Source organism: Sesamum indicum, linkage group LG3 (genome assembly GCF_026168435.1).
Source record: "Sesamum indicum cultivar Baizhima isolate 11 linkage group LG3, ASM2616843v1, whole genome shotgun sequence".
NCBI lineage: Eukaryota > Viridiplantae > Streptophyta > Magnoliopsida > Lamiales > Pedaliaceae > Sesamum > Sesamum indicum.
This window is the reverse complement of record NC_142659.1, coordinates 29967794-29986051: the sequence shown is the minus strand read 5'-3', so window position 1 is coordinate 29986051 and position 18258 is coordinate 29967794. Positions and strand designations below refer to the sequence as shown.

At 38.2% G+C, this 18258-nt stretch overlaps 3 protein-coding genes and 1 pseudogene across 3 annotated transcripts; 2 read left to right on the top strand and 2 right to left on the bottom strand.

The window, feature by feature from the left end:
• Positions 1–5: 5 nt before the first annotated feature.
• On the bottom strand, positions 6–1810 carry LOC105159577 (aldehyde oxidase GLOX pseudogene; annotated as a pseudogene).
• Positions 1811–5513: 3703 nt separating this feature from the next.
• On the top strand, positions 5514–7431 carry LOC105159324 (V-type proton ATPase 16 kDa proteolipid subunit). The gene is made up of 3 exons (XM_011076342.3): positions 5514–5697; positions 5788–6073; positions 6979–7431. Exons 1-3 carry the CDS (start codon positions 5619–5621, stop codon positions 7109–7111), a joined length of 498 nt encoding a protein of 165 aa, XP_011074644.1. The 5' UTR covers positions 5514–5618; the 3' UTR covers positions 7112–7431.
• Positions 7432–9131: 1700 nt separating this feature from the next.
• On the top strand, positions 9132–12912 carry LOC105159322 (putative 1-acylglycerol-3-phosphate O-acyltransferase). Its single transcript, XM_011076337.3, has 9 exons — positions 9132–9612; positions 9701–9937; positions 10415–10461; positions 10606–10724; positions 10839–10996; positions 11165–11274; positions 11353–11452; positions 12293–12416; positions 12554–12912. The coding sequence occupies exons 1-9, from the start codon at positions 9467–9469 to the stop codon at positions 12677–12679; spliced, it is 1167 nt and encodes a 388-aa protein (XP_011074639.1). The 5' UTR covers positions 9132–9466; the 3' UTR covers positions 12680–12912.
• Positions 12913–14171: 1259 nt separating this feature from the next.
• Positions 14172–18028, bottom strand: LOC105159323 (uncharacterized). Its single transcript, XM_011076341.3, has one exon. It carries the CDS (start codon positions 17844–17846, stop codon positions 14457–14459), a length of 3390 nt encoding a protein of 1129 aa, XP_011074643.1. The 5' UTR covers positions 17847–18028; the 3' UTR covers positions 14172–14456.
• Between the last annotated feature and the right edge of the window lie 230 nt (positions 18029–18258).

The window sequence follows — 18258 nt, the reverse complement described above, 5'->3', positions numbered from 1 at the left end:
TTGAATTAAATGAAAAATATTCATTAAGAATACCAAAACAAATACTTGTTTACATTAAAGCTTGGAAAATGGAAGGCGATGTTTATATCATGACAAACTACTTGATTTGAACCCAAATACCTTGACTAGGAACTTCACGATAAACCACAAATAGAAGATAGTATCCGGGTGGGGCAAGAATACTTGAACCCGGTGTCATGACTCGGACTTGATAATTGGATCTTCCTAGTGGTGTCACATTGGCACGAATCCCATTCCCGTGAGTAAGAACCAATAATCTTTGATTCATTGAAAACGAGTGTGTTGTGAATGGTGGTGAAACCATCGTCACTGTTATTAAATTTCTGTTTATCCCTCCTTGAGCTCTAAAATTAATGGTGAGTTGTTGTCCATACCCGATTTGTGAATGTGAAGCCGGTGATACAATCGTGGGGCGTATCCGTGCTAATTTTGGGTCCAAATAGTCGGGCGAGAATGCTTCCATCGTTAAATCTGTAGGGAAAAGCACTCCTGTGAAATTGTAATACGCATGTGGGTTGCTACCGCTGACAAGTACACGACCGTCGCGGAGCAAAACAGCGGTTGAATGGTACATTCGGGGTATGGTGCTTGAGAGCTGGGCCTCGAATCTTGACCCGACTGGATTTTTTGGTCTGTAGATGACCGGCGTTAAAACCGGGTTACGACCCAAATCCCATCCAGCCGTACCCTCTGATGCTCCGTTTATGATGAGCACGTTACCATTAGGTAGCAACACCATATCACCCATAACTCTAGCTGAAGGCATGGTCTCCATAACCCATTGTGGGTTCGGGTCCGTTATCTGGATCCTCCCACATGTATTTAGCGCCCCGACAAATTTCCCATTGTTTGCACTTGTAAAAGATCCTTTTGGCGCACCACCACACACCAGAACTTCGGCTGTAATGTTACCTCCTCCTTGCAAGTTCCTCAATGGTAGCAAAACTGCTGAACCGGAACTTGGGTAACTCCTCGGATCCCCACCCGGTAGTGTCGGGTAGGTTTTAACCACCGCCCCTTTTACATAATCAAACAAGATAGCTCGATTATTGGCGAAAATAAACAAATTACCGTCCACATTCAGGAACACAAACGGGTACAAGTTGTTCTCAATTCTCGGGTCATTTGTCTGCGAAAGGAACGGCAAATTGTAGGATGCATCGGCTCCGGTTCTTTTCGGGTAAAACTCGTAGGTAAACTGTCCGCGGCCGCCAACAATAATCTGCCTGCCATCTGGCAGAATGTGATTGCTGGCGTACCATCTTTTCTGCGTGAGGACTGTGTTAAATTCTTGCCAGTCGCAAGAATTATCACTGCATGGTTTGAAAACTCGGGCATTACGATCGCCGTCGTTGAAGCCGCCGGTTTGCACCAAGCTCCCGTCGGGCATGGCGGCACCGGAGGAGCACCAGACGTTGGTGAACACGTTGAGAGGACGGATGGAGTTGGAAGCGACGTCGTATTCGACGGAGTGAGCGGTGCAGTCGATTTTGAGGGTTAAGTCCCTGGGGTTGTTGAGGCATTTGCCATTGGGAAGGGAAATGTTGGAGGGCCCAAAATCAGTGAGGTCGAAGATGACGACGCGGTCGGTGTTGAGAAGCTGCATGTGCATGGCAGAGACGCCGGCGTTGGAGAGGAGGAGCTTCCACTCGGCGGCGAGAGTGAGAGGGTCGTGCTGATATGGGAGCAGTAGGAGGAGTATGATGAAGTGATGGAGAAGGGAGGAAACGAGGAGTGTTGGAGTAGTAGCCATTGGGTATGGGGTGTCTGCAGAGTGTTGCGCTGTACTTTGGATTTGTGTGTTGTATGGAAAAGTTAGGGCGCTGGGGTTTAAATAGCTACAATTTCCCAAGAATTAGAGGCAATAATTTGATTTGGTCGGGAAAGGGGAAGGTATGTTCACTTAAAAGTCTCCCCTTTACTTTCATTTTTTCTGTTCAATTTGTATTTATATATGTAAATATACAAATACTAAAATGAGTTCTATCCAATGAATTAGAATCAACCTCAAATAGATTTATTTTTCATACACAAGCACATATATATATATATATATATATATATACTTATCATTCACTCATCTTAATTTCATCCCGATTGAATCGTATTTCAAGTAGTATATATGGAGGTTGAAGTAATTAAGGCTCATCAGGAATAAGTATAATTTGCTTATGTATGATTAAATTTGTTTTTTTATCATATTATGAATGTCTGCACAGAAAATATGAAAAGAAAGACAGAATACCTACAATTTTTTCAAGATCAATTCCTACTAAAATTGTTTGGAATAAATTTCAATAAAAGATAATTGTAATTGAATATATATAATATTGGGTCAGATATTTGAACATGGTAAATTGTAATTTTGAGTTAGAGGTCCATGAATGAAAGTGTTGTGATCAAGTATATAATTAATAGTCAACCCCTTGAGATTAATAAAGGATGAGAGAGGTGGTGCATGAAATATTCCTGATTTTTTCTTTTTTCCTGTTTAATCCGTTTCTGATTCTATGTAATATGATGGCTGCATTAAGACATTTGACTTTTCTCTTAATTGTGTATATATATCAACATCCATGCATGTACATTGTATCTCTCTATGTCTATGCTTGTCCATTGTTTGCATAGGACGTGGGTGTGAAATTTGAGCATGACAGATCATGAATTCCATGCAAACATATATATTATTAATAATTTCACGTACCTAAAGGATTCGATTCCATATATTTTATGTTATGATCAAATAATTGGTGTTGGAAATATAAGTCCTACTTATACATCCATTTTGATGAATTTTCCTTTACTTTTCTGTACCAGGACATATTGCATGCTGAAACATTTTATATGTTGGGATCCCAATATTATTTAGGAGAAAATTATCTAATGAATTTAACCCCCCAAAAAAAACCCTAATCCAACAAGTTTTCTTTCTCATTGTAATTATGCATACAAACTACGTACCTACCATAATCAATTGTTCATATTATATTTTTTTTTATAAATTAGATCGTCATTCTAAATACACCTAGAGGTGGTAATTAGACGGGTTTAGATGGATTCGAAACTCGTCCCATCAACTTCAGAAAGGATTCTGACCAGCTCCACCACAAAACTTGTCGGGACTGGTCTGACCTGATTCATTTTCAATTATCTACAAATATAAAATTATTCATAGCCTAACTTATATATTTCGAATTTCAAAAAAATTCTCAAGTTCATAACAACTCAAACAATTTTTCAGACCAGAACCTGCCCCATTAGGAGCGGGTCTTGTTGGATATAGGTCCAATTGCTACCTTAAGTACACTACTTAAGATTGTAATTGTAGTCACATCAACACCGTTCTAGACACAAAAAATTATGCAAATATCACACGAGATGAGATGTAATTGTGTAAGGAAATATCGATAAAATTAACTCAATTTTTTATATATATAATAAATACGATTAATCAGTAGTATACTTGGTTAAGTATATCTCCAATTTTGAACTAAAGCATATATATATAAAGAAAATTAAAAAATTTATTATTATAAAAATAGATATATCATGGTATTAATAGAATAAAAGTTTTGAAACAAAATAGATCTCATCCTGTTGATAGAATGTTGGAGTTGGTAGTAGATAATTAATTGTCATGCAGCCGATGGATGTATTAATTAATCAAAGTATTTCATCCTGTTTGAAGTTTACCGCCGATGATTGATTAATGAGGTTGTTTTAATACCTCAACATATATAGTAATTGTTTGATTCATTCCCTTGGAATGTCTGATATTCATATTCCTACACACCAACCACATTATCAATTATCATTCTGGCAGCCATAATTATTGGGTGTGAGGAATGAGGATTTCCCCATTCCCCAAATCTATTTGTTTAGGTGTGAAAGCATCATCATGGGATACATTTTAGGGTGTTATGGAATATTTTCTAGCCTAAAATACACTTTGCTCTTCTAACTATCTCTGATGTAATATTTATCCTCTTAAATTAATAAATATAATTAGTACTTATTTCTTGATTGGACAAAAATGTGTCTCATGTTTTGAATAGTTATATTATTTTTAATATATACATATATATATATATATTAGTATTTTGCATATTATATCTTCTCAAATTATTTCTTTTAATAAAAAGGAAAGACTTTAAATTACAAATGGAGTATAAATTGATATATATTGTCCACATGCATGCAAACCAATGAATTACTTATTTAGTAGCCAATTTTTAGGGATTTGTAGGCTTTTAAATCCAATTATTTCTTAACTTAAAAAATAGCAAAATAGTGGGTACGTATTGAGCTGATGATGGTGATGGAACACAACACCTGTTGAGGTAGCAGGGTGTTGGACTAGGAGTTCCATATATAATTATTGAAGAATTAATAATTAGTGTGTTAAAATGATAGTGATATTGTTGTATGCAAAGCTCCTCATACAAATTTTTGACAATTTTTATGTTTTGTGGTTGATGGTCGTTAGAATAGACGGGAAACCTCAACAATGGAGGAAAAAAACACCTCCCTTTCCTGCTTTGAATTTGGTCTTGAGGTTTTTTTAAAAGCTTGGACGGTTTATTTAAGAGGTTTTGGGTCGAAGAAAATGGTGAAAATAGAGGTTAAAATAATTAAAGAAGACCAAGTTCAAGGGAGATTCTTTGAGGTTTTCATCTACCGTATTATAAGGGTCATCGAATAGAAAGGACCAAAACTGTCAAAAAGTTAAATAATTTGAGAATTAAAAATATTAAATTAAAAGAGTATCAGTGGTTAAGTATAGGAATCAAACTCATAATTCTCCCTCTCCTTTTCAAATGGTTTGGTCCATTCCTTTCTCGATGGGCTCCCAAATTGGCACATAAATTCTAGCCTACTCATTCAACTGATACGGCCCAAGATGACCCAATTCTTCGGTTGCTTGTCTCAATCAAGCCCTAGAAAATCAACATAAAATTTCATTTGGGCCGATAAGCAAACAAGTGTTATAAAGTGTGTGGGTTAAGACATAAGCACCTTTTCATTTTCTCACAACTATCTTCTGACATACTATGAAAATAGTTTTGTGGAATTGCACAAAAAGGGGACCAAAAAAAAAAAAAAAAAGAAGAAAATAATTAATTACACTTAACACTTTATAAAAATATAAAATGATATTTTTTTAAAAAAATTATTCAGACCCCTTTTAAAAAATTACTGTTTATATCTGATCTCCTTTTTGAAATTTGGATAAAAAATATTATCGTCATCAACCAAAAAAAAAATATACAAAATTTGAATTTTCCAAGGAAATATAAATATATAACTTTTTGCTATTTTTTTGAAAAAAATGTAAATTCACATTTTCATAGGAGCTAAATGTAATTAACTTAAAAAGAAAAATACGATAGCGGTCAAAGGGGCAGAAATGTAATTTGAGCAGGAATCGAACTCATGGACGAGCCTTGCACTTCCCAATCCCATCGACCGGATGTATATAACAGAGGACTCGATCAATCCAACAAATCAACTGTTTCTCTCTCTCTCTCTGCGGAGTTTTGCGCAAAAATTAAAATTCTTTCAGATCCGATCTCTGCAGAAATCCAAATCGATCGAAGATGTCTTCAACCTTCAGCGGCGATGAAACGGCACCATTCTTCGGCTTCCTCGGCGCTGCCGCTGCCCTAGTCTTCTCCTGTAAGCTATGCTCCACCGGTCCACCACTCCTCTTTTATAGATCTAAGGTTATGGCTCCTTAGATTGTTAGTTATCCTGTTGCATTTGTAGGTATGGGAGCGGCGTATGGCACTGCTAAGAGTGGCGTCGGAGTGGCGTCGATGGGTGTGATGAGACCTGAGCTGGTGATGAAGTCTATTGTTCCCGTGGTCATGGCTGGTGTTTTGGGTATTTATGGTTTGATTATTGCTGTGATTATTAGTACCGGTATTAACCCTAAGGCTAAGTCTTACTACTTGTTTGATGGCTATGCTCACCTTTCTTCTGGGCTTGCTTGTGGTCTCGCCGGCCTTGCTGCTGGTATGGCCATCGGAATCGTAGGAGATGCTGGTGTTAGGTAACTTTCAGTCATGGATTCTTATTAGAATTTCGATGATTTAGCATTACGGTTGAAAATGTGTTGCTTTGTTTTTAATTTTTGTGGATTAGGATGTAGTTGATGAGTTCAGATGCTATCATGTTTTACGTTGACCATGATCACTTTGTATAGTGATATACTCATTCCTTGCCTTGTCTAGAGCATTGGAAGGGTGAACTGTCACTTGATAAAAGAACTAGTTTGACATTTTGTGTGCTTTCATTGAGTGTTAATTACTTGTCTTTTACCTTTGTTCTTGTGTCTCTTTTAACATATTGTGTGGATCTTCTCTGAAAATGCTTTAGTAATTTCATTAGTGTAAAAGATTAGGTTTTGCCCCTTTGGTCACCTCCTAATTGAAAGTTTTAGAAAATCTTAGTTCTTTGAATAGATATATTGTGTGGTTGACTCTGCAATATCTGCTTAAAATCCTAAGTCTTGTAGATTTTGTGGATGTAGTGACCTACCTCTGATATAGGCAGTATTTCCCCAATGGGAAGCTAACCTACCATATACCACTTACATCTATTTATTGTAGCAAGAGCATAATCTATTTTCATGGCACCTTTGGCTTGGGGGTTCTTGGTGTTCCCTTTTCAGGTCGGCAGTTATGTTTTATTTGTTGGAAATTATAATATAGAAAAAACACACTTGGGTTTCTAAAGCTTTACTGAAACTTGCTTGGTTCTTTAAAATTGGATTTTGACTCTAGATATGATGCAATCAGTGGCTGGCAATTATAACTTTGTCTTTTTGTGCTTTCCTTGTAGTAATTGAATTAAAATTCTGGAAATGATTATCTTCACATTTTGGATTGCCTTTTTTGTTTTTGTTCTTAATGAGATATAATGGTGTAATTCTTATTCTGTTGTTCTCTGTGACAGAGCCAATGCTCAACAACCAAAACTCTTTGTCGGGATGATTCTTATCCTCATTTTTGCTGAAGCTTTGGCCCTTTATGGTCTCATTGTTGGCATCATCCTCTCTTCTCGTGCTGGCCAGTCTAGAGCAGATTAGAAGATTACTTCTTGCACAAGGGTTGTTGCTGTTCTTCCTATCAAGTAAGAATCAACATTATGTTCTCCATGGTTAGCTTGATAATTTGGCTGGGCAGTGTTTTAAGCTCAAGTTTTCTGTTGCTCGTGTCAATTGCTCGGCTGGAAGAATTGAGGGTGGCATGTTTATGTTGGTAGGATGTAGATGAGAAGTTTGATTTTCGCTGAATAAATTTGTCTGATATATTAATGGTGCTATATCTGGACCATATTTGATTTGTATAAACCATTTTGGCTGTATTATTTGTTTTTCCAAGTTCGGCCTTAAAAGGCTTACAATTACTTTTGTTCTTGTGATTCCTGCGAGTACACAAAGTCGAGAAGAGTTTGAAAGTTATTTTGCCAAGTGCCAGTGTTGAATACAAGTTTCTATAAAAGAAAGTGTTAAGTCCATATTATAATTATCGATTAATCTATAAATTATTTTCTCTCGGAAGCACTAGATTCCAGGAACTGAAAACATGTTTGTTGTTTTATTAGTCCTAATTATATTTGATTCATGACAGAGGTGAATTGTATAATGTCATGTGTAGCACGTTCATAGGATAAAAGCATTAAACTGAGATAGCAGTAGGCTTTTGGAGGGCATCCCAATAACTGCATATGAATATATTCCATTTTCTCCCCAACAATCTATGACTAAGCAACCACTCCTTTATTAGTTGATTTGCATAAATTTCCTCCTTCCATCTCTACTTTATTCTCTCTCTCTCTAACCAGCCAACTTCACATTATTATTACTAAGAGGAGAGACGTCCTTCTCTAAGTAAGAGTTGACACTGCTATTGAGCAAGTCAGTGTTGTGTTCCATTGGCCGGTTATAGTGGGAGCCGGCGTATAAAGGAAGGAAGTTTAAAAGTAAAATATTTAAGAATGAGAACCACTTGAAAGATAAAAAATGAAGTGCAAGTTATATTTTGAATTATACTTTAGTAGCTTGTGCAGGATGCGTTACACAGTATCTATTCCGTCCAGAGCGTTTTACTTGCCCTACAGGGATGGAAAACCTCCTCACGGCACGGATTTGCTGTTTGTTTACTGGCTTCATGTAATTCAGAAAACACTAGTTTTCTGGAAGCTTCTTGTTCATATCTCTTATCAAAAGGTGCTGTTCGATAATGTCCCTTTTCTTACTCTAGGTCTTTTTTCTTAGGTAAGTCTTGAGGGGCGTAACGGCCTTTGCCCCCATTCAAGCCCCTGGGGTACTCGAAGTCGAATCGCAAGTAGTTTGTTGTGTGCTTGAGTCATATTTTGAATTATTTCATATCGTAAGTTTAAGTTAAATTTATCACTTCAAACTCAAATTTTGTATTTAAACTATCAACTTTTGTCGTGGGAATCTTAGAAATAGTAATTCAATAATGTTGTCATTTTATCCAAGTGTAATTTTTTTAAAACTAATTAATCGAATGAACGAAACAGATTAATCGTTAAAAAGAATTGTATGCGGATGTGGTAACAATCTTTGATGTATTACTCTTTACACGTTAGTCATTGGCAGTGGAAAGTGTGTAACAAGTTACACAAGCCCGGTATGTATAAAAAATAAAACACATGACGCCATTCTTACATAAGTGTGTTGAATATAATAGAAAATAAAAAACAAAAAATTCAATTCCGAAATAAAACTGGATCTGAACAAAGGCCTCATATGGGATGCACGTAGTTCTTAACCCATGCTTATGCTGCTGTAAACCCGGTTCGATTCCCTTGACTCACGTCATCACCTGCGCAACTCCTTCCTTTATCATAGGGGAAGCAGTGAAGTGATGTTGGATCCCGTCCCCACTACTCAAATAGAAAAAAATATTGGAAGCACATACACGTTCTCGTCTCATGTGCTTTTTCTCAATGCATCTTCTTACGGAGCTTCCGCAATTTGAACTCAAGAAAACAAACTCGGAAATTCTTAAATGTTAATAATAAATTATTAGAAGTTCAATTTTAATATAGAATTTTGAGGAGTGGCCTTGTGCGTGTATTCGTGGACGGAAAGAACAATGACTAACTGAAAAGTTCAAGGAATCAATCGTCACCCATGTCGTAGACGGGACCTTCTGGCGCCGATCACTCCATTCTTTCTTCTCTATATATAGATAGACAGAGAGATTTCACCTCACGAATTATTTAAATAAATACTATTTTTAAGAGTTCAACTATAAATAGCAAAAATCTCGTAGAAAATCCCCGACTTGATTGGACTCTTTTCTCATCTAAATCAATTTGCATTCAACAAGGCAAAGCTTTTGGTTGCATCAGCATTGGTCTGCGGAGGTGGTCGATATCATCATCATCATCATCATTTTCGTTGTCCAGAATGGCGGAGGAGATCACCTCACCACCCGCCGCCGCCGCCGCCGCCACGACAAAGAGACGCTCCCTCTGGCCCTCCCTTCTCCGGTGGAAGCCCACATCCACCGATCACATCATCGCCGCTGAGAAACGCCTCCTCTCTCTCGTCAAGTAATGGGATTTCCGAAAAGTTCCTAAATTTGGAGCCATTCATGATGTCATTCCAGTTCTAATTTTGGAATCGGTTTCAATTTTGTAGGACCCGTTACAAGCAAGAGCGGGTTAACATTGGGTCAGGACCACCGGGTTCAAAAACCCGGTGGTTTCGGTCTGCAAGCGATGAACCGAGGTTTATAAATACAGTAACGTTCGATAGCGAAGAGGGGTCGCCGGCACTGGTGCTGGTACATGGATACGGTGCTTCTCAAGGCTTCTTTTTCCGTAATTTTGACGCTCTTGCTAAGCACTTCAAAGTCATTGCAATTGATCAGCTTGGGTAGGTGTGGTTTATGTTTTACGTTTGCTGACTTGTTGTGTCTACATTGACCTTGTTTCTTTCTTTATTTTGCATACTGTGGTGTAATTGTTTACTTTGTGTCATTAGCAATTTGTCATTGATTGAGTTGCATGCTTTTTTTTAGCATTTTATATGATTTTAGATTTTCCATTTAGTAACTCGAAAATTGGAGTGATCTACTTTAGCAGATCATAGATATGTAGAATGATTTGTTTTATATTCTTATTGTTGCTTGGAGACTTGATTACAATAGTTTTCAGTCCCCAAGTTTTACAAGAAACCTACGAGTAAAAGTGAAGTTGGAGATGACTTCATCTTGTTAGTCCATTTTTTCTAGTGATCTTAAATTCTTTGGCTGTGGAAGAAAGGGAGGGAGCAAATAAATCTTGGATAAGAAGAATAAGTGCATAATAAAAGCTTAAGTGGACTTATATTTCTGCTTACATTTTGGTGCAGATGGGGTGGATCGAGCAGGCCGGATTTCACATGTAAAAGCACTGAAGGTTAGTTCGTTTAATGCTAAATTAATCTGTCAATGTTAATAGTTTCAGTTAATTGGTTTTCCAAATAAGGAACTTATCTAGCTAGCTTAGTCTTGAAGATCAACAGCAAAGCATGGCTGATATATGCTCTAAATTGTGATGCAGAAACTGAGGCATGGTTCATTGAGTCCTTTGAGGAATGGCGTAAAGAAAACAATCTCAGCAAATTCATTTTACTTGGGCATTCATTTGGAGGGTATGTGGCTGCTAAATATGCAATCAAGGTAGATGAATATTAATTGATTTCTCCAATTATATGCCTATTATTGATGACAATACCTGTTGATAAAGTGGATTACATTCCCATTTTTGACATCACCTGAAATGGGTTTTTGTAGTACCCCGAGCACATTCAGCACTTAATTTTGGTAGGACCTGCTGGGTTTTCTTCGGAAACAGATATGTCTGAGCAGCTTATTCAATTTAGAGCAACATGGAAAGGTGCAATTGTGAATCATCTATGGGAGTCTAATTTTACTCCTCAGAAGTTAGTAAGGTAGTTACTATAGTTCTACTCCACAGAAGACAGTTAGGTGGTCTAATTTATAGTTTCAACTTTTCGCAAGGGAAAACTGTTGCGCACTGTAAGCTGTTGTTGCAATACATTGTGATGTTGGGAATATCTTTCTTTTTGTACCTTGATTTCTTTTATTCAATCATGCAGGGGGTTAGGTCCTTGGGGTCCAGGTCTGGTTCGCAAATATACGAGTGCTAGATTTGGCTCGAATTCTCAAGGAAACATGTTGAACGAGGATGAATCTAGATTGCTCACAGGTAAGTTTGTAATGTGCTTCTTCAATGTCCCTTGGTTCCTAATTATGTTCTAATCCTGGCCTCTTTCTTCTGTTGAAGATTATGTGTATCATACTCTGGCGGCGAAAGCTAGTGGAGAATTGTGCTTAAAGTACATATTCTCCTTTGGGGCCTTTCCTCGGATGCCTCTTTTACATTGGTGAGTTGCTTCATGCCTGCATTGTTTTAGTTGGAGAAATGCATTGTAGCACTACTACCAGGATATTACGTGTCAATGATGAGAATCTGTTAACTCCTGCAATGAAATGTGTTCTTATGTGTTCTAGGGAAGCTAATACAGCACAACCTTGGTGGTTCGAATTGGTGTGGAATTATGGGTTAAAAAGAGGACGTGGGAATAATAGGAAAATAATGTTTCGGCAATTTGCTAATTGCTGCAAGCAGTATCCAGGCACAGTTAAATTAATGTGTGAAACAAATAAGAAATTAAGATATTTTTGGCTTGAAAACAGGGGTTTGGCACTGAACAACCCAATATAGAATTACGGTGTTTTATCCAGAAGTTAATTGTAGAACCAACAATTTAAAGACTATATGTGACAAACTGATGTATTATGTTATTCAAATACTAGTGGTGAACGGTTTATGAACACTGTTATATTTGAAAAGATTTGGCAAATTATGATAGAGACTTCTGCTCAATCGAAATTCATAACTCATTTTCATTTTTTATATCCTGAAAATAAATGTAAGAACAAGTTACTGAAACTTGTTTACTAAACAAGCTGCGGAAGTTCGTTCACTTTATCTTCATCTATTTATTGGATGAATAGAAGATTATCTTATACACTGCAATTAGTTCATTCAAAGATCACTTTATGAAACTTCAAATAGCAAGACAATGTAGTTTACGTCTAGGAATTTGGTCGAATGAGATGTTTCAACAAAATCTTTCCTGCTTTTGTCCTTGTCATTTCTTGATTGAAACACTGGAACAGTTGCGTTCGAATTTTAATGTTCTCTTCTCATTTCGGTGCAGTGCTTCCGAATGGAAAGTGCCAACTACATTCATATACGGTTACGACGATTGGATGAATTACCAAGGGGCACAAGAAGCTCGCAAGAGTATGAAGGTCCCATGCGAGATTATAAGAGTTCCTCAGGTATTTCACTCTCATCCTCTGCCATGTTATACATACAGATCCCCTTTATCTACCCCAAAAAATCGATGTTGTTTTTATGCTACTCGACTTGTGCCAAATGAAAATATTATTGGGAAATTCCTTGGGTATGATTGCAGGGTGGTCATTTCGTGTTCATAGACAACCCAGCTGCTTTCCATCCTGCTGTATTTTATGCTTGCCGCAAGGTTTTATCACCTAACCAGTACAGTAACTCTCTACCGGCAGGTTTGCTTTCTGTCTAAAACTGAAGAGAGATTTTTTCACCTCATTTTTTTCTTCTATTTTGTAGATCAATTACGTTTGTGTAACAGTAGTCAGTAGGTAGAGGACTAGCTTTTCTCAGCTAATTTTGGTCCTAGGCTATGTGCATTCGAGGCACATCCAACATATCTCTTGTATAATTTACTATGGACACTTGATTGTTTAGATACTTAACTGTTAAATTTCATCATAAAAATACTTTCAATTAGCTCAATCTTTGGTTTCCAGATAACGACGATTCCTATGTTTTCTTAAGCTTGCACGTTACAGGAAAGATAAGGGGAATAGACAGATCTAAATCAAGAAGCAATAACACTAAAATTCACTATGCAAGCATTTGTTTTCTACCATAGGTGAAAATGCAGTCAATAATTGTTTTAGACGTTCAGTCACTCTCTAATTATAAAAGGAGAAAAAAAAGGAAGAATCAGTCACTCTCTACAAACGTACTGTCCCCATCTCCCATTATTTTGAGTCCATTCAGATGTCACAAGACTCTGTTTCTCCTTTGTTCGCAGCTCTGCACAATGCAGTTGCATCTTTTTCTTCATTATTGATGTTGTTGCTCTTCTGGTACTTCTGAGGAGTGTTTGGTATGATGGGAAAATACAGCACTCATATAAAATACTTTACGTTGAGCTCCAAATTTCCACCCCGGAATTCTAATTTTATGCTCGTTACAGCAGTTCCCTCCTCCCAGAAATACCATAAAATTGTATTTCTGAGTTTGCGTCATTCCGTAAAAACCCAACATAAACACTATTCTTTATCTACATTGTTATAACGAAAAGAGGTACTATAAACACAAAAGTGAGGATTTTAATACTACTGTACCATTTTTTTATTATTTTAAAAATGATATTCAATTTACAAGATAACTAATTTATTTAATTTTTTAAATTTTATTAATTATTCAATTAATATATTTTATTATTATTTATAATATATCTTAAATTTAAAAAATAATTTATTATATACATGGAGACATGTCACAACTGCTATTTGTATAAAACATAAGCTGATACAGAAAAGTTGTACGCTCAAGTAGGATGAAATATCATTATCCAAAAAATTGGTAAAAGATTGGCACTTGTCCTGCCAAAGAACTCCATGATGCGATCCAATAATGTTACAAGACAAATGATGGGCCCCCACATCTGGTCAACTGCCAAGTTCCCTGAAATCTGACGTGGTTTTTGTTTTCCCTCCACACTCCCAGTCTCGATAGATCAGAAGAATCTCAAAGGTCTCACAGCCAATAATATTCTCAAGGCATTTGCCCTTTCCCGATAAAAAGAGTACTGTCCCCTCATTTCATATATTTTAAACACTACCTGTAACGGCTACTTTCTTTTAATAATACTAGCATGGAATCATAAACAACCATGTGAAATTTAATTTTTATTATACATTTTGTCCTTTAATTGGACCAAATTTTCCTGAAAATAAGAAAATGAAATTTTTAGCAGCAGATGAAGTCCAAACTTATGTATATCTTCCATTATGTACCACAGAAATTCACACAACACAAGAACCATTGATTAGGATGTGAACTGAATTAGTGATTCCAGATAGTAGAACAAGTTGAAAAACTATTGTCATTTGTCATTGCAGCCACATAAAAGAAAAAAATGAATCAAATTAAAAATTAAAATGTAGAAGGATTGACTACTAAGAAATCGCAAAGCATAAAAATCATCCAAACAAGCAAAGAATACCCGAATACAGAATGAATGAATTCGTGCAGGGTATTAATTTTCAGGTGGGTGAAGTTACCGTGGTGGGATCAGCAGAGGAAGGAATTTCTGGGCCTAACCGGCAGCCTTCGAGCATGAAGACAACATCAGTCATGGAAGGTCTTTCAAGAGGGTCAGGCATTGTGCAAAGCAATCCAACTTTCACTCCCATCAAGAATTCTTCCCACTCCGATGACTCAGGATCGAGTTCCAGCAAGCCCTGATCGAGCAATTCTGAAACTTGGCCTCTTTGTAGTTGTCTCTTCACCCATTTCACAATGTCCTCATCTTCTGTAAACATCATTGGTTTTTTTCCAGTCAATATCTCCAACACCACAATCCCGAAACTGTATACATCCGCTTCTTTAGTTGGTTGCCCTGTTAATGTAGCTTCTGGTGCTGCATAGCCTAGACTCCCAACTGGTGTGGCAGAGGTGGAAGCTTCAGCTGGATTAGGTATTGTCAGTTTATCCAGCCCAAAATCAGAGAGATGAGCCTCAAAATCAGCATCGAAGAGAACGTTTTGTGGCTTCACATCCCCATGTATTGTTGAGATCGAATGCAAGAATGCTAGGCCACGAGCTATACCTAGAGCAATCAGGTGGCGCATTGGCCAGTTCAGCACATGTCCTTCTTGGTGTGATGCCTCTTGAAGAAGGGTGGCAAGATTTCCATTAGGCATGTAGTCGTAAATAAGAAGTCTCATATCTGGAGGCGGTCCAGCATAATAGCCACGAAGAACTGTCAGGTTTCGATGTTTAACTTTGCCTAGGGATTCAGCTTCTTTACGGAAGGTGTTCTCCACAATGGATGTGTCAGGAAGGCGGCGAATTGCGAGCACCATTCCATCAGCATAAGTAGCTTTAAATAACAGCCCATACTTCCCTCGGCTCAACACGTTTTCTTCATCGAACTGTCTTGTTGCTTCTAGGGTTTCAGCATATGTGATCTTGTTGTTGAACATAACAAGCTTAGGTGGACCATTTTCTCCACTTCCACGTCCCCCTTGTGAACTGGAACTGGGGCTTCGCTTCTTCTCTCCTGATGTCCCCTCTCTCAGTCTCTTGCGCCACCTTAGCAGACTGTATACGTAACCACAACAACACAATAACAGCAGTAAACTCCCTGCCACAGCCACAACTATATAAAGAATCAATCTCTTTCTTTTCCGCCTTTTCTCCCTTGGGCAATTCTTTTTCAGTGGTTGTCCACATAAATTTTTATTCATGGTATAGATGGAAGGATCACTAAAACGAGAAGCCAGTGCCTCAGGAATCCGACCCTCAAGGTTATTACCTGACAAATTTAAGTGTTGCAAGGTTGAGATAAGTGAAAGATTTGCTGGAATTGCTCCAGTCAGATTATTCGAAGATACATCCAGTTCCATTAACATCGATAACTTCGATAGTGCGTCCGGAATGTGGCCTGAGAGGTGATTTGAATCCAATAATAGGACAATCAAAGACGAACAGTTGGAAAGGCTTTCTGGAATTTCACCTGTTAAATTATTCTGGCCTAGATCAAGCCTCTGTAAATGAGACAAATGGGAAAAACCAGCTGGAATTTCACCGGTGAAGTCATTTTCTCTGAGTTCTAAACCTTCAAGACCAGAACAATTGCTCAACTCCACTGGAATTGAGCCACTTATATGATTATGAGACAGTGAAAGAACACTTAATGATCTCAGAAATCCATAAGTAGCCGGAATCTGACCAGAGAAAGCATTTGATGAAAGATTGAGATACTGCAAATTAGACAAGCTGCTAAAACCTTCAGGCACATTTCCAGACAACAAATTTTCCTGAAGAGCCACAACCTGCAAACTTGGCAACCCAAAGAGCTCAACAGGCAACTCCCCCGACAAGTTTTGCTTACTCATATCAAGAGTTTTGAGCCTCAAAAGATTCCCAACACTTGATGGGATCGCTCCTGAAAACCCGCAACCACTCATATTCAGAACTTCTAAACCTTTAAATTTACCAATATTTACCAGCACTTCATCCGAAAATCTGTTATTACTCAAATTTAGAGTGCTCAAATTGCTAAGCCTCATCAATTCAAGAGGCACAGTCCCATTCAGCATATTATCACTCAAATCCAACAATTCTAGCAAGTAAAGATCGCTTAAGCTCTCAGGAATTCTACCAGTGAACAAATTCCCGCCGAGAAATAACATTGCCAATCCCTTCATTTCCCCTATAAACTCCGGTATTAAACCAGAAAACCGATTTTTCCCAATGTCAAGCACTCTTAGTGACACACATTTTGTCACGTTATCCGGAATTCCACCAGATAGTGAATTGTTCCGCGCTCTAAACTCCTCCAGAGAAACCAAATTCCCAATCCTATCCGGCAAAAACCCGGATATCAAATTCCCAGAAATATCTAAAACTTTTAACGTCGACAAATTCATTACAAAATCAGGAAAGAACCCATTTATCCGATTCCCGTGAAGGTTTAGAACTTCCAGAACACCAGCGCACGTTGCACCAGCATGGTTCTCTATCCCCGTGAGCGCATTTGAACTCAAGTCAAGAATCCTGACTGTAGCATTCCGTTCTGTCATTTTACAAAATAAGGATGAGGAAACGACGCCGGATAGCTGATTGCGAGGCAATGAGATAACTTGAAGACTTTTAAGTGACCCCATTGTAGCCGGAACGACGCCGGACAGCATATTATCCCCAGCACTAACGTGGATGAGTGAAGAACAGTTCGATATGGCCGATGGAATCGTCCCGTGGAGTTCGTTATCGTCGAGGAATAAATACTCTAACTGCTGCAGCGTTCCGATCGTCGCCGGAATGCTGCCGGATAAATGGTTGAACGATAGATCGATGACCTGGAGCTGGTGACTAGCCGAAAAGTTCACCGGAATCTTCCCGGAGAATGAGTTGGATGAGAGGTCGAGCACCTGGAGGCGTGCCGGAAGTTCGTCGGGGATTTCGCCGGAGATGAGGTTGTGGCCTAGGTTAAAAACTTGGAGATTTGTGAGGTTATAGAAAAATGAGGGTGAAATCTCGCCGGTGAATGAATTGTACTGCAAATAGACAGTGCGTAAGAGTGTGCACCGGGAGAGTGCCTGCGGGATTGAACCGTTCAGGTTGTTGGAATGGAGACTTAACGCCCGCAGCTGGCGCAGGTCACCGAGCTGCTCGCTGAGCCGGCCGCCGAGCTGAAGGCGCGGCAGATGGAGCTCACTCACCCTGCCGGCGGAGCACAGAATGCCACGCCAGTCGCACGGCGCGGCGGGAGTGGACGCATTCCAACCATCCATGGCTCCACGAGGATCGAAAATATTCTGTTTGAAGGAGAGCAAGGCCAGGATCTCGGATACGACGGCGGCGCAGGTTAATGAGGAGATTAGGGTGGCGCAGAGCGCCATAGCGAGGAGAATAGTAGCCGTTGGCATGGGAAAGAATGAAAATGCGTTGGTGCGCTGAGGGAGCGTATGGTAGCAGCATATAGGGGGAGTTGAAAAGACCAACGCCCTTTGTTGCGCCAGTGCAGGGGACTGGGGAGTGAGGTGTAATTAGTTGCTGTATTAAATTTTCCCTCTTCCCTATAAAAGGTTTTTAAAAGATATGTGAAATTCCATTTTTGCACTTTCTTCATCTCCTGGATGAATATTGACTTCATTAATCCGTTCCAGATACCTCTCCTGTTTTTCTTTTTCTCAAAAAACAAATATATATATATATATATATATAAATAACATATATAATAATTATACTAGTTATATAATTATTATTTTGACATGAATGGACTATTATAGGGTGTTGGTTTTGGTAAGAAAACGTCAATCTACTGTATAATTCCAACAA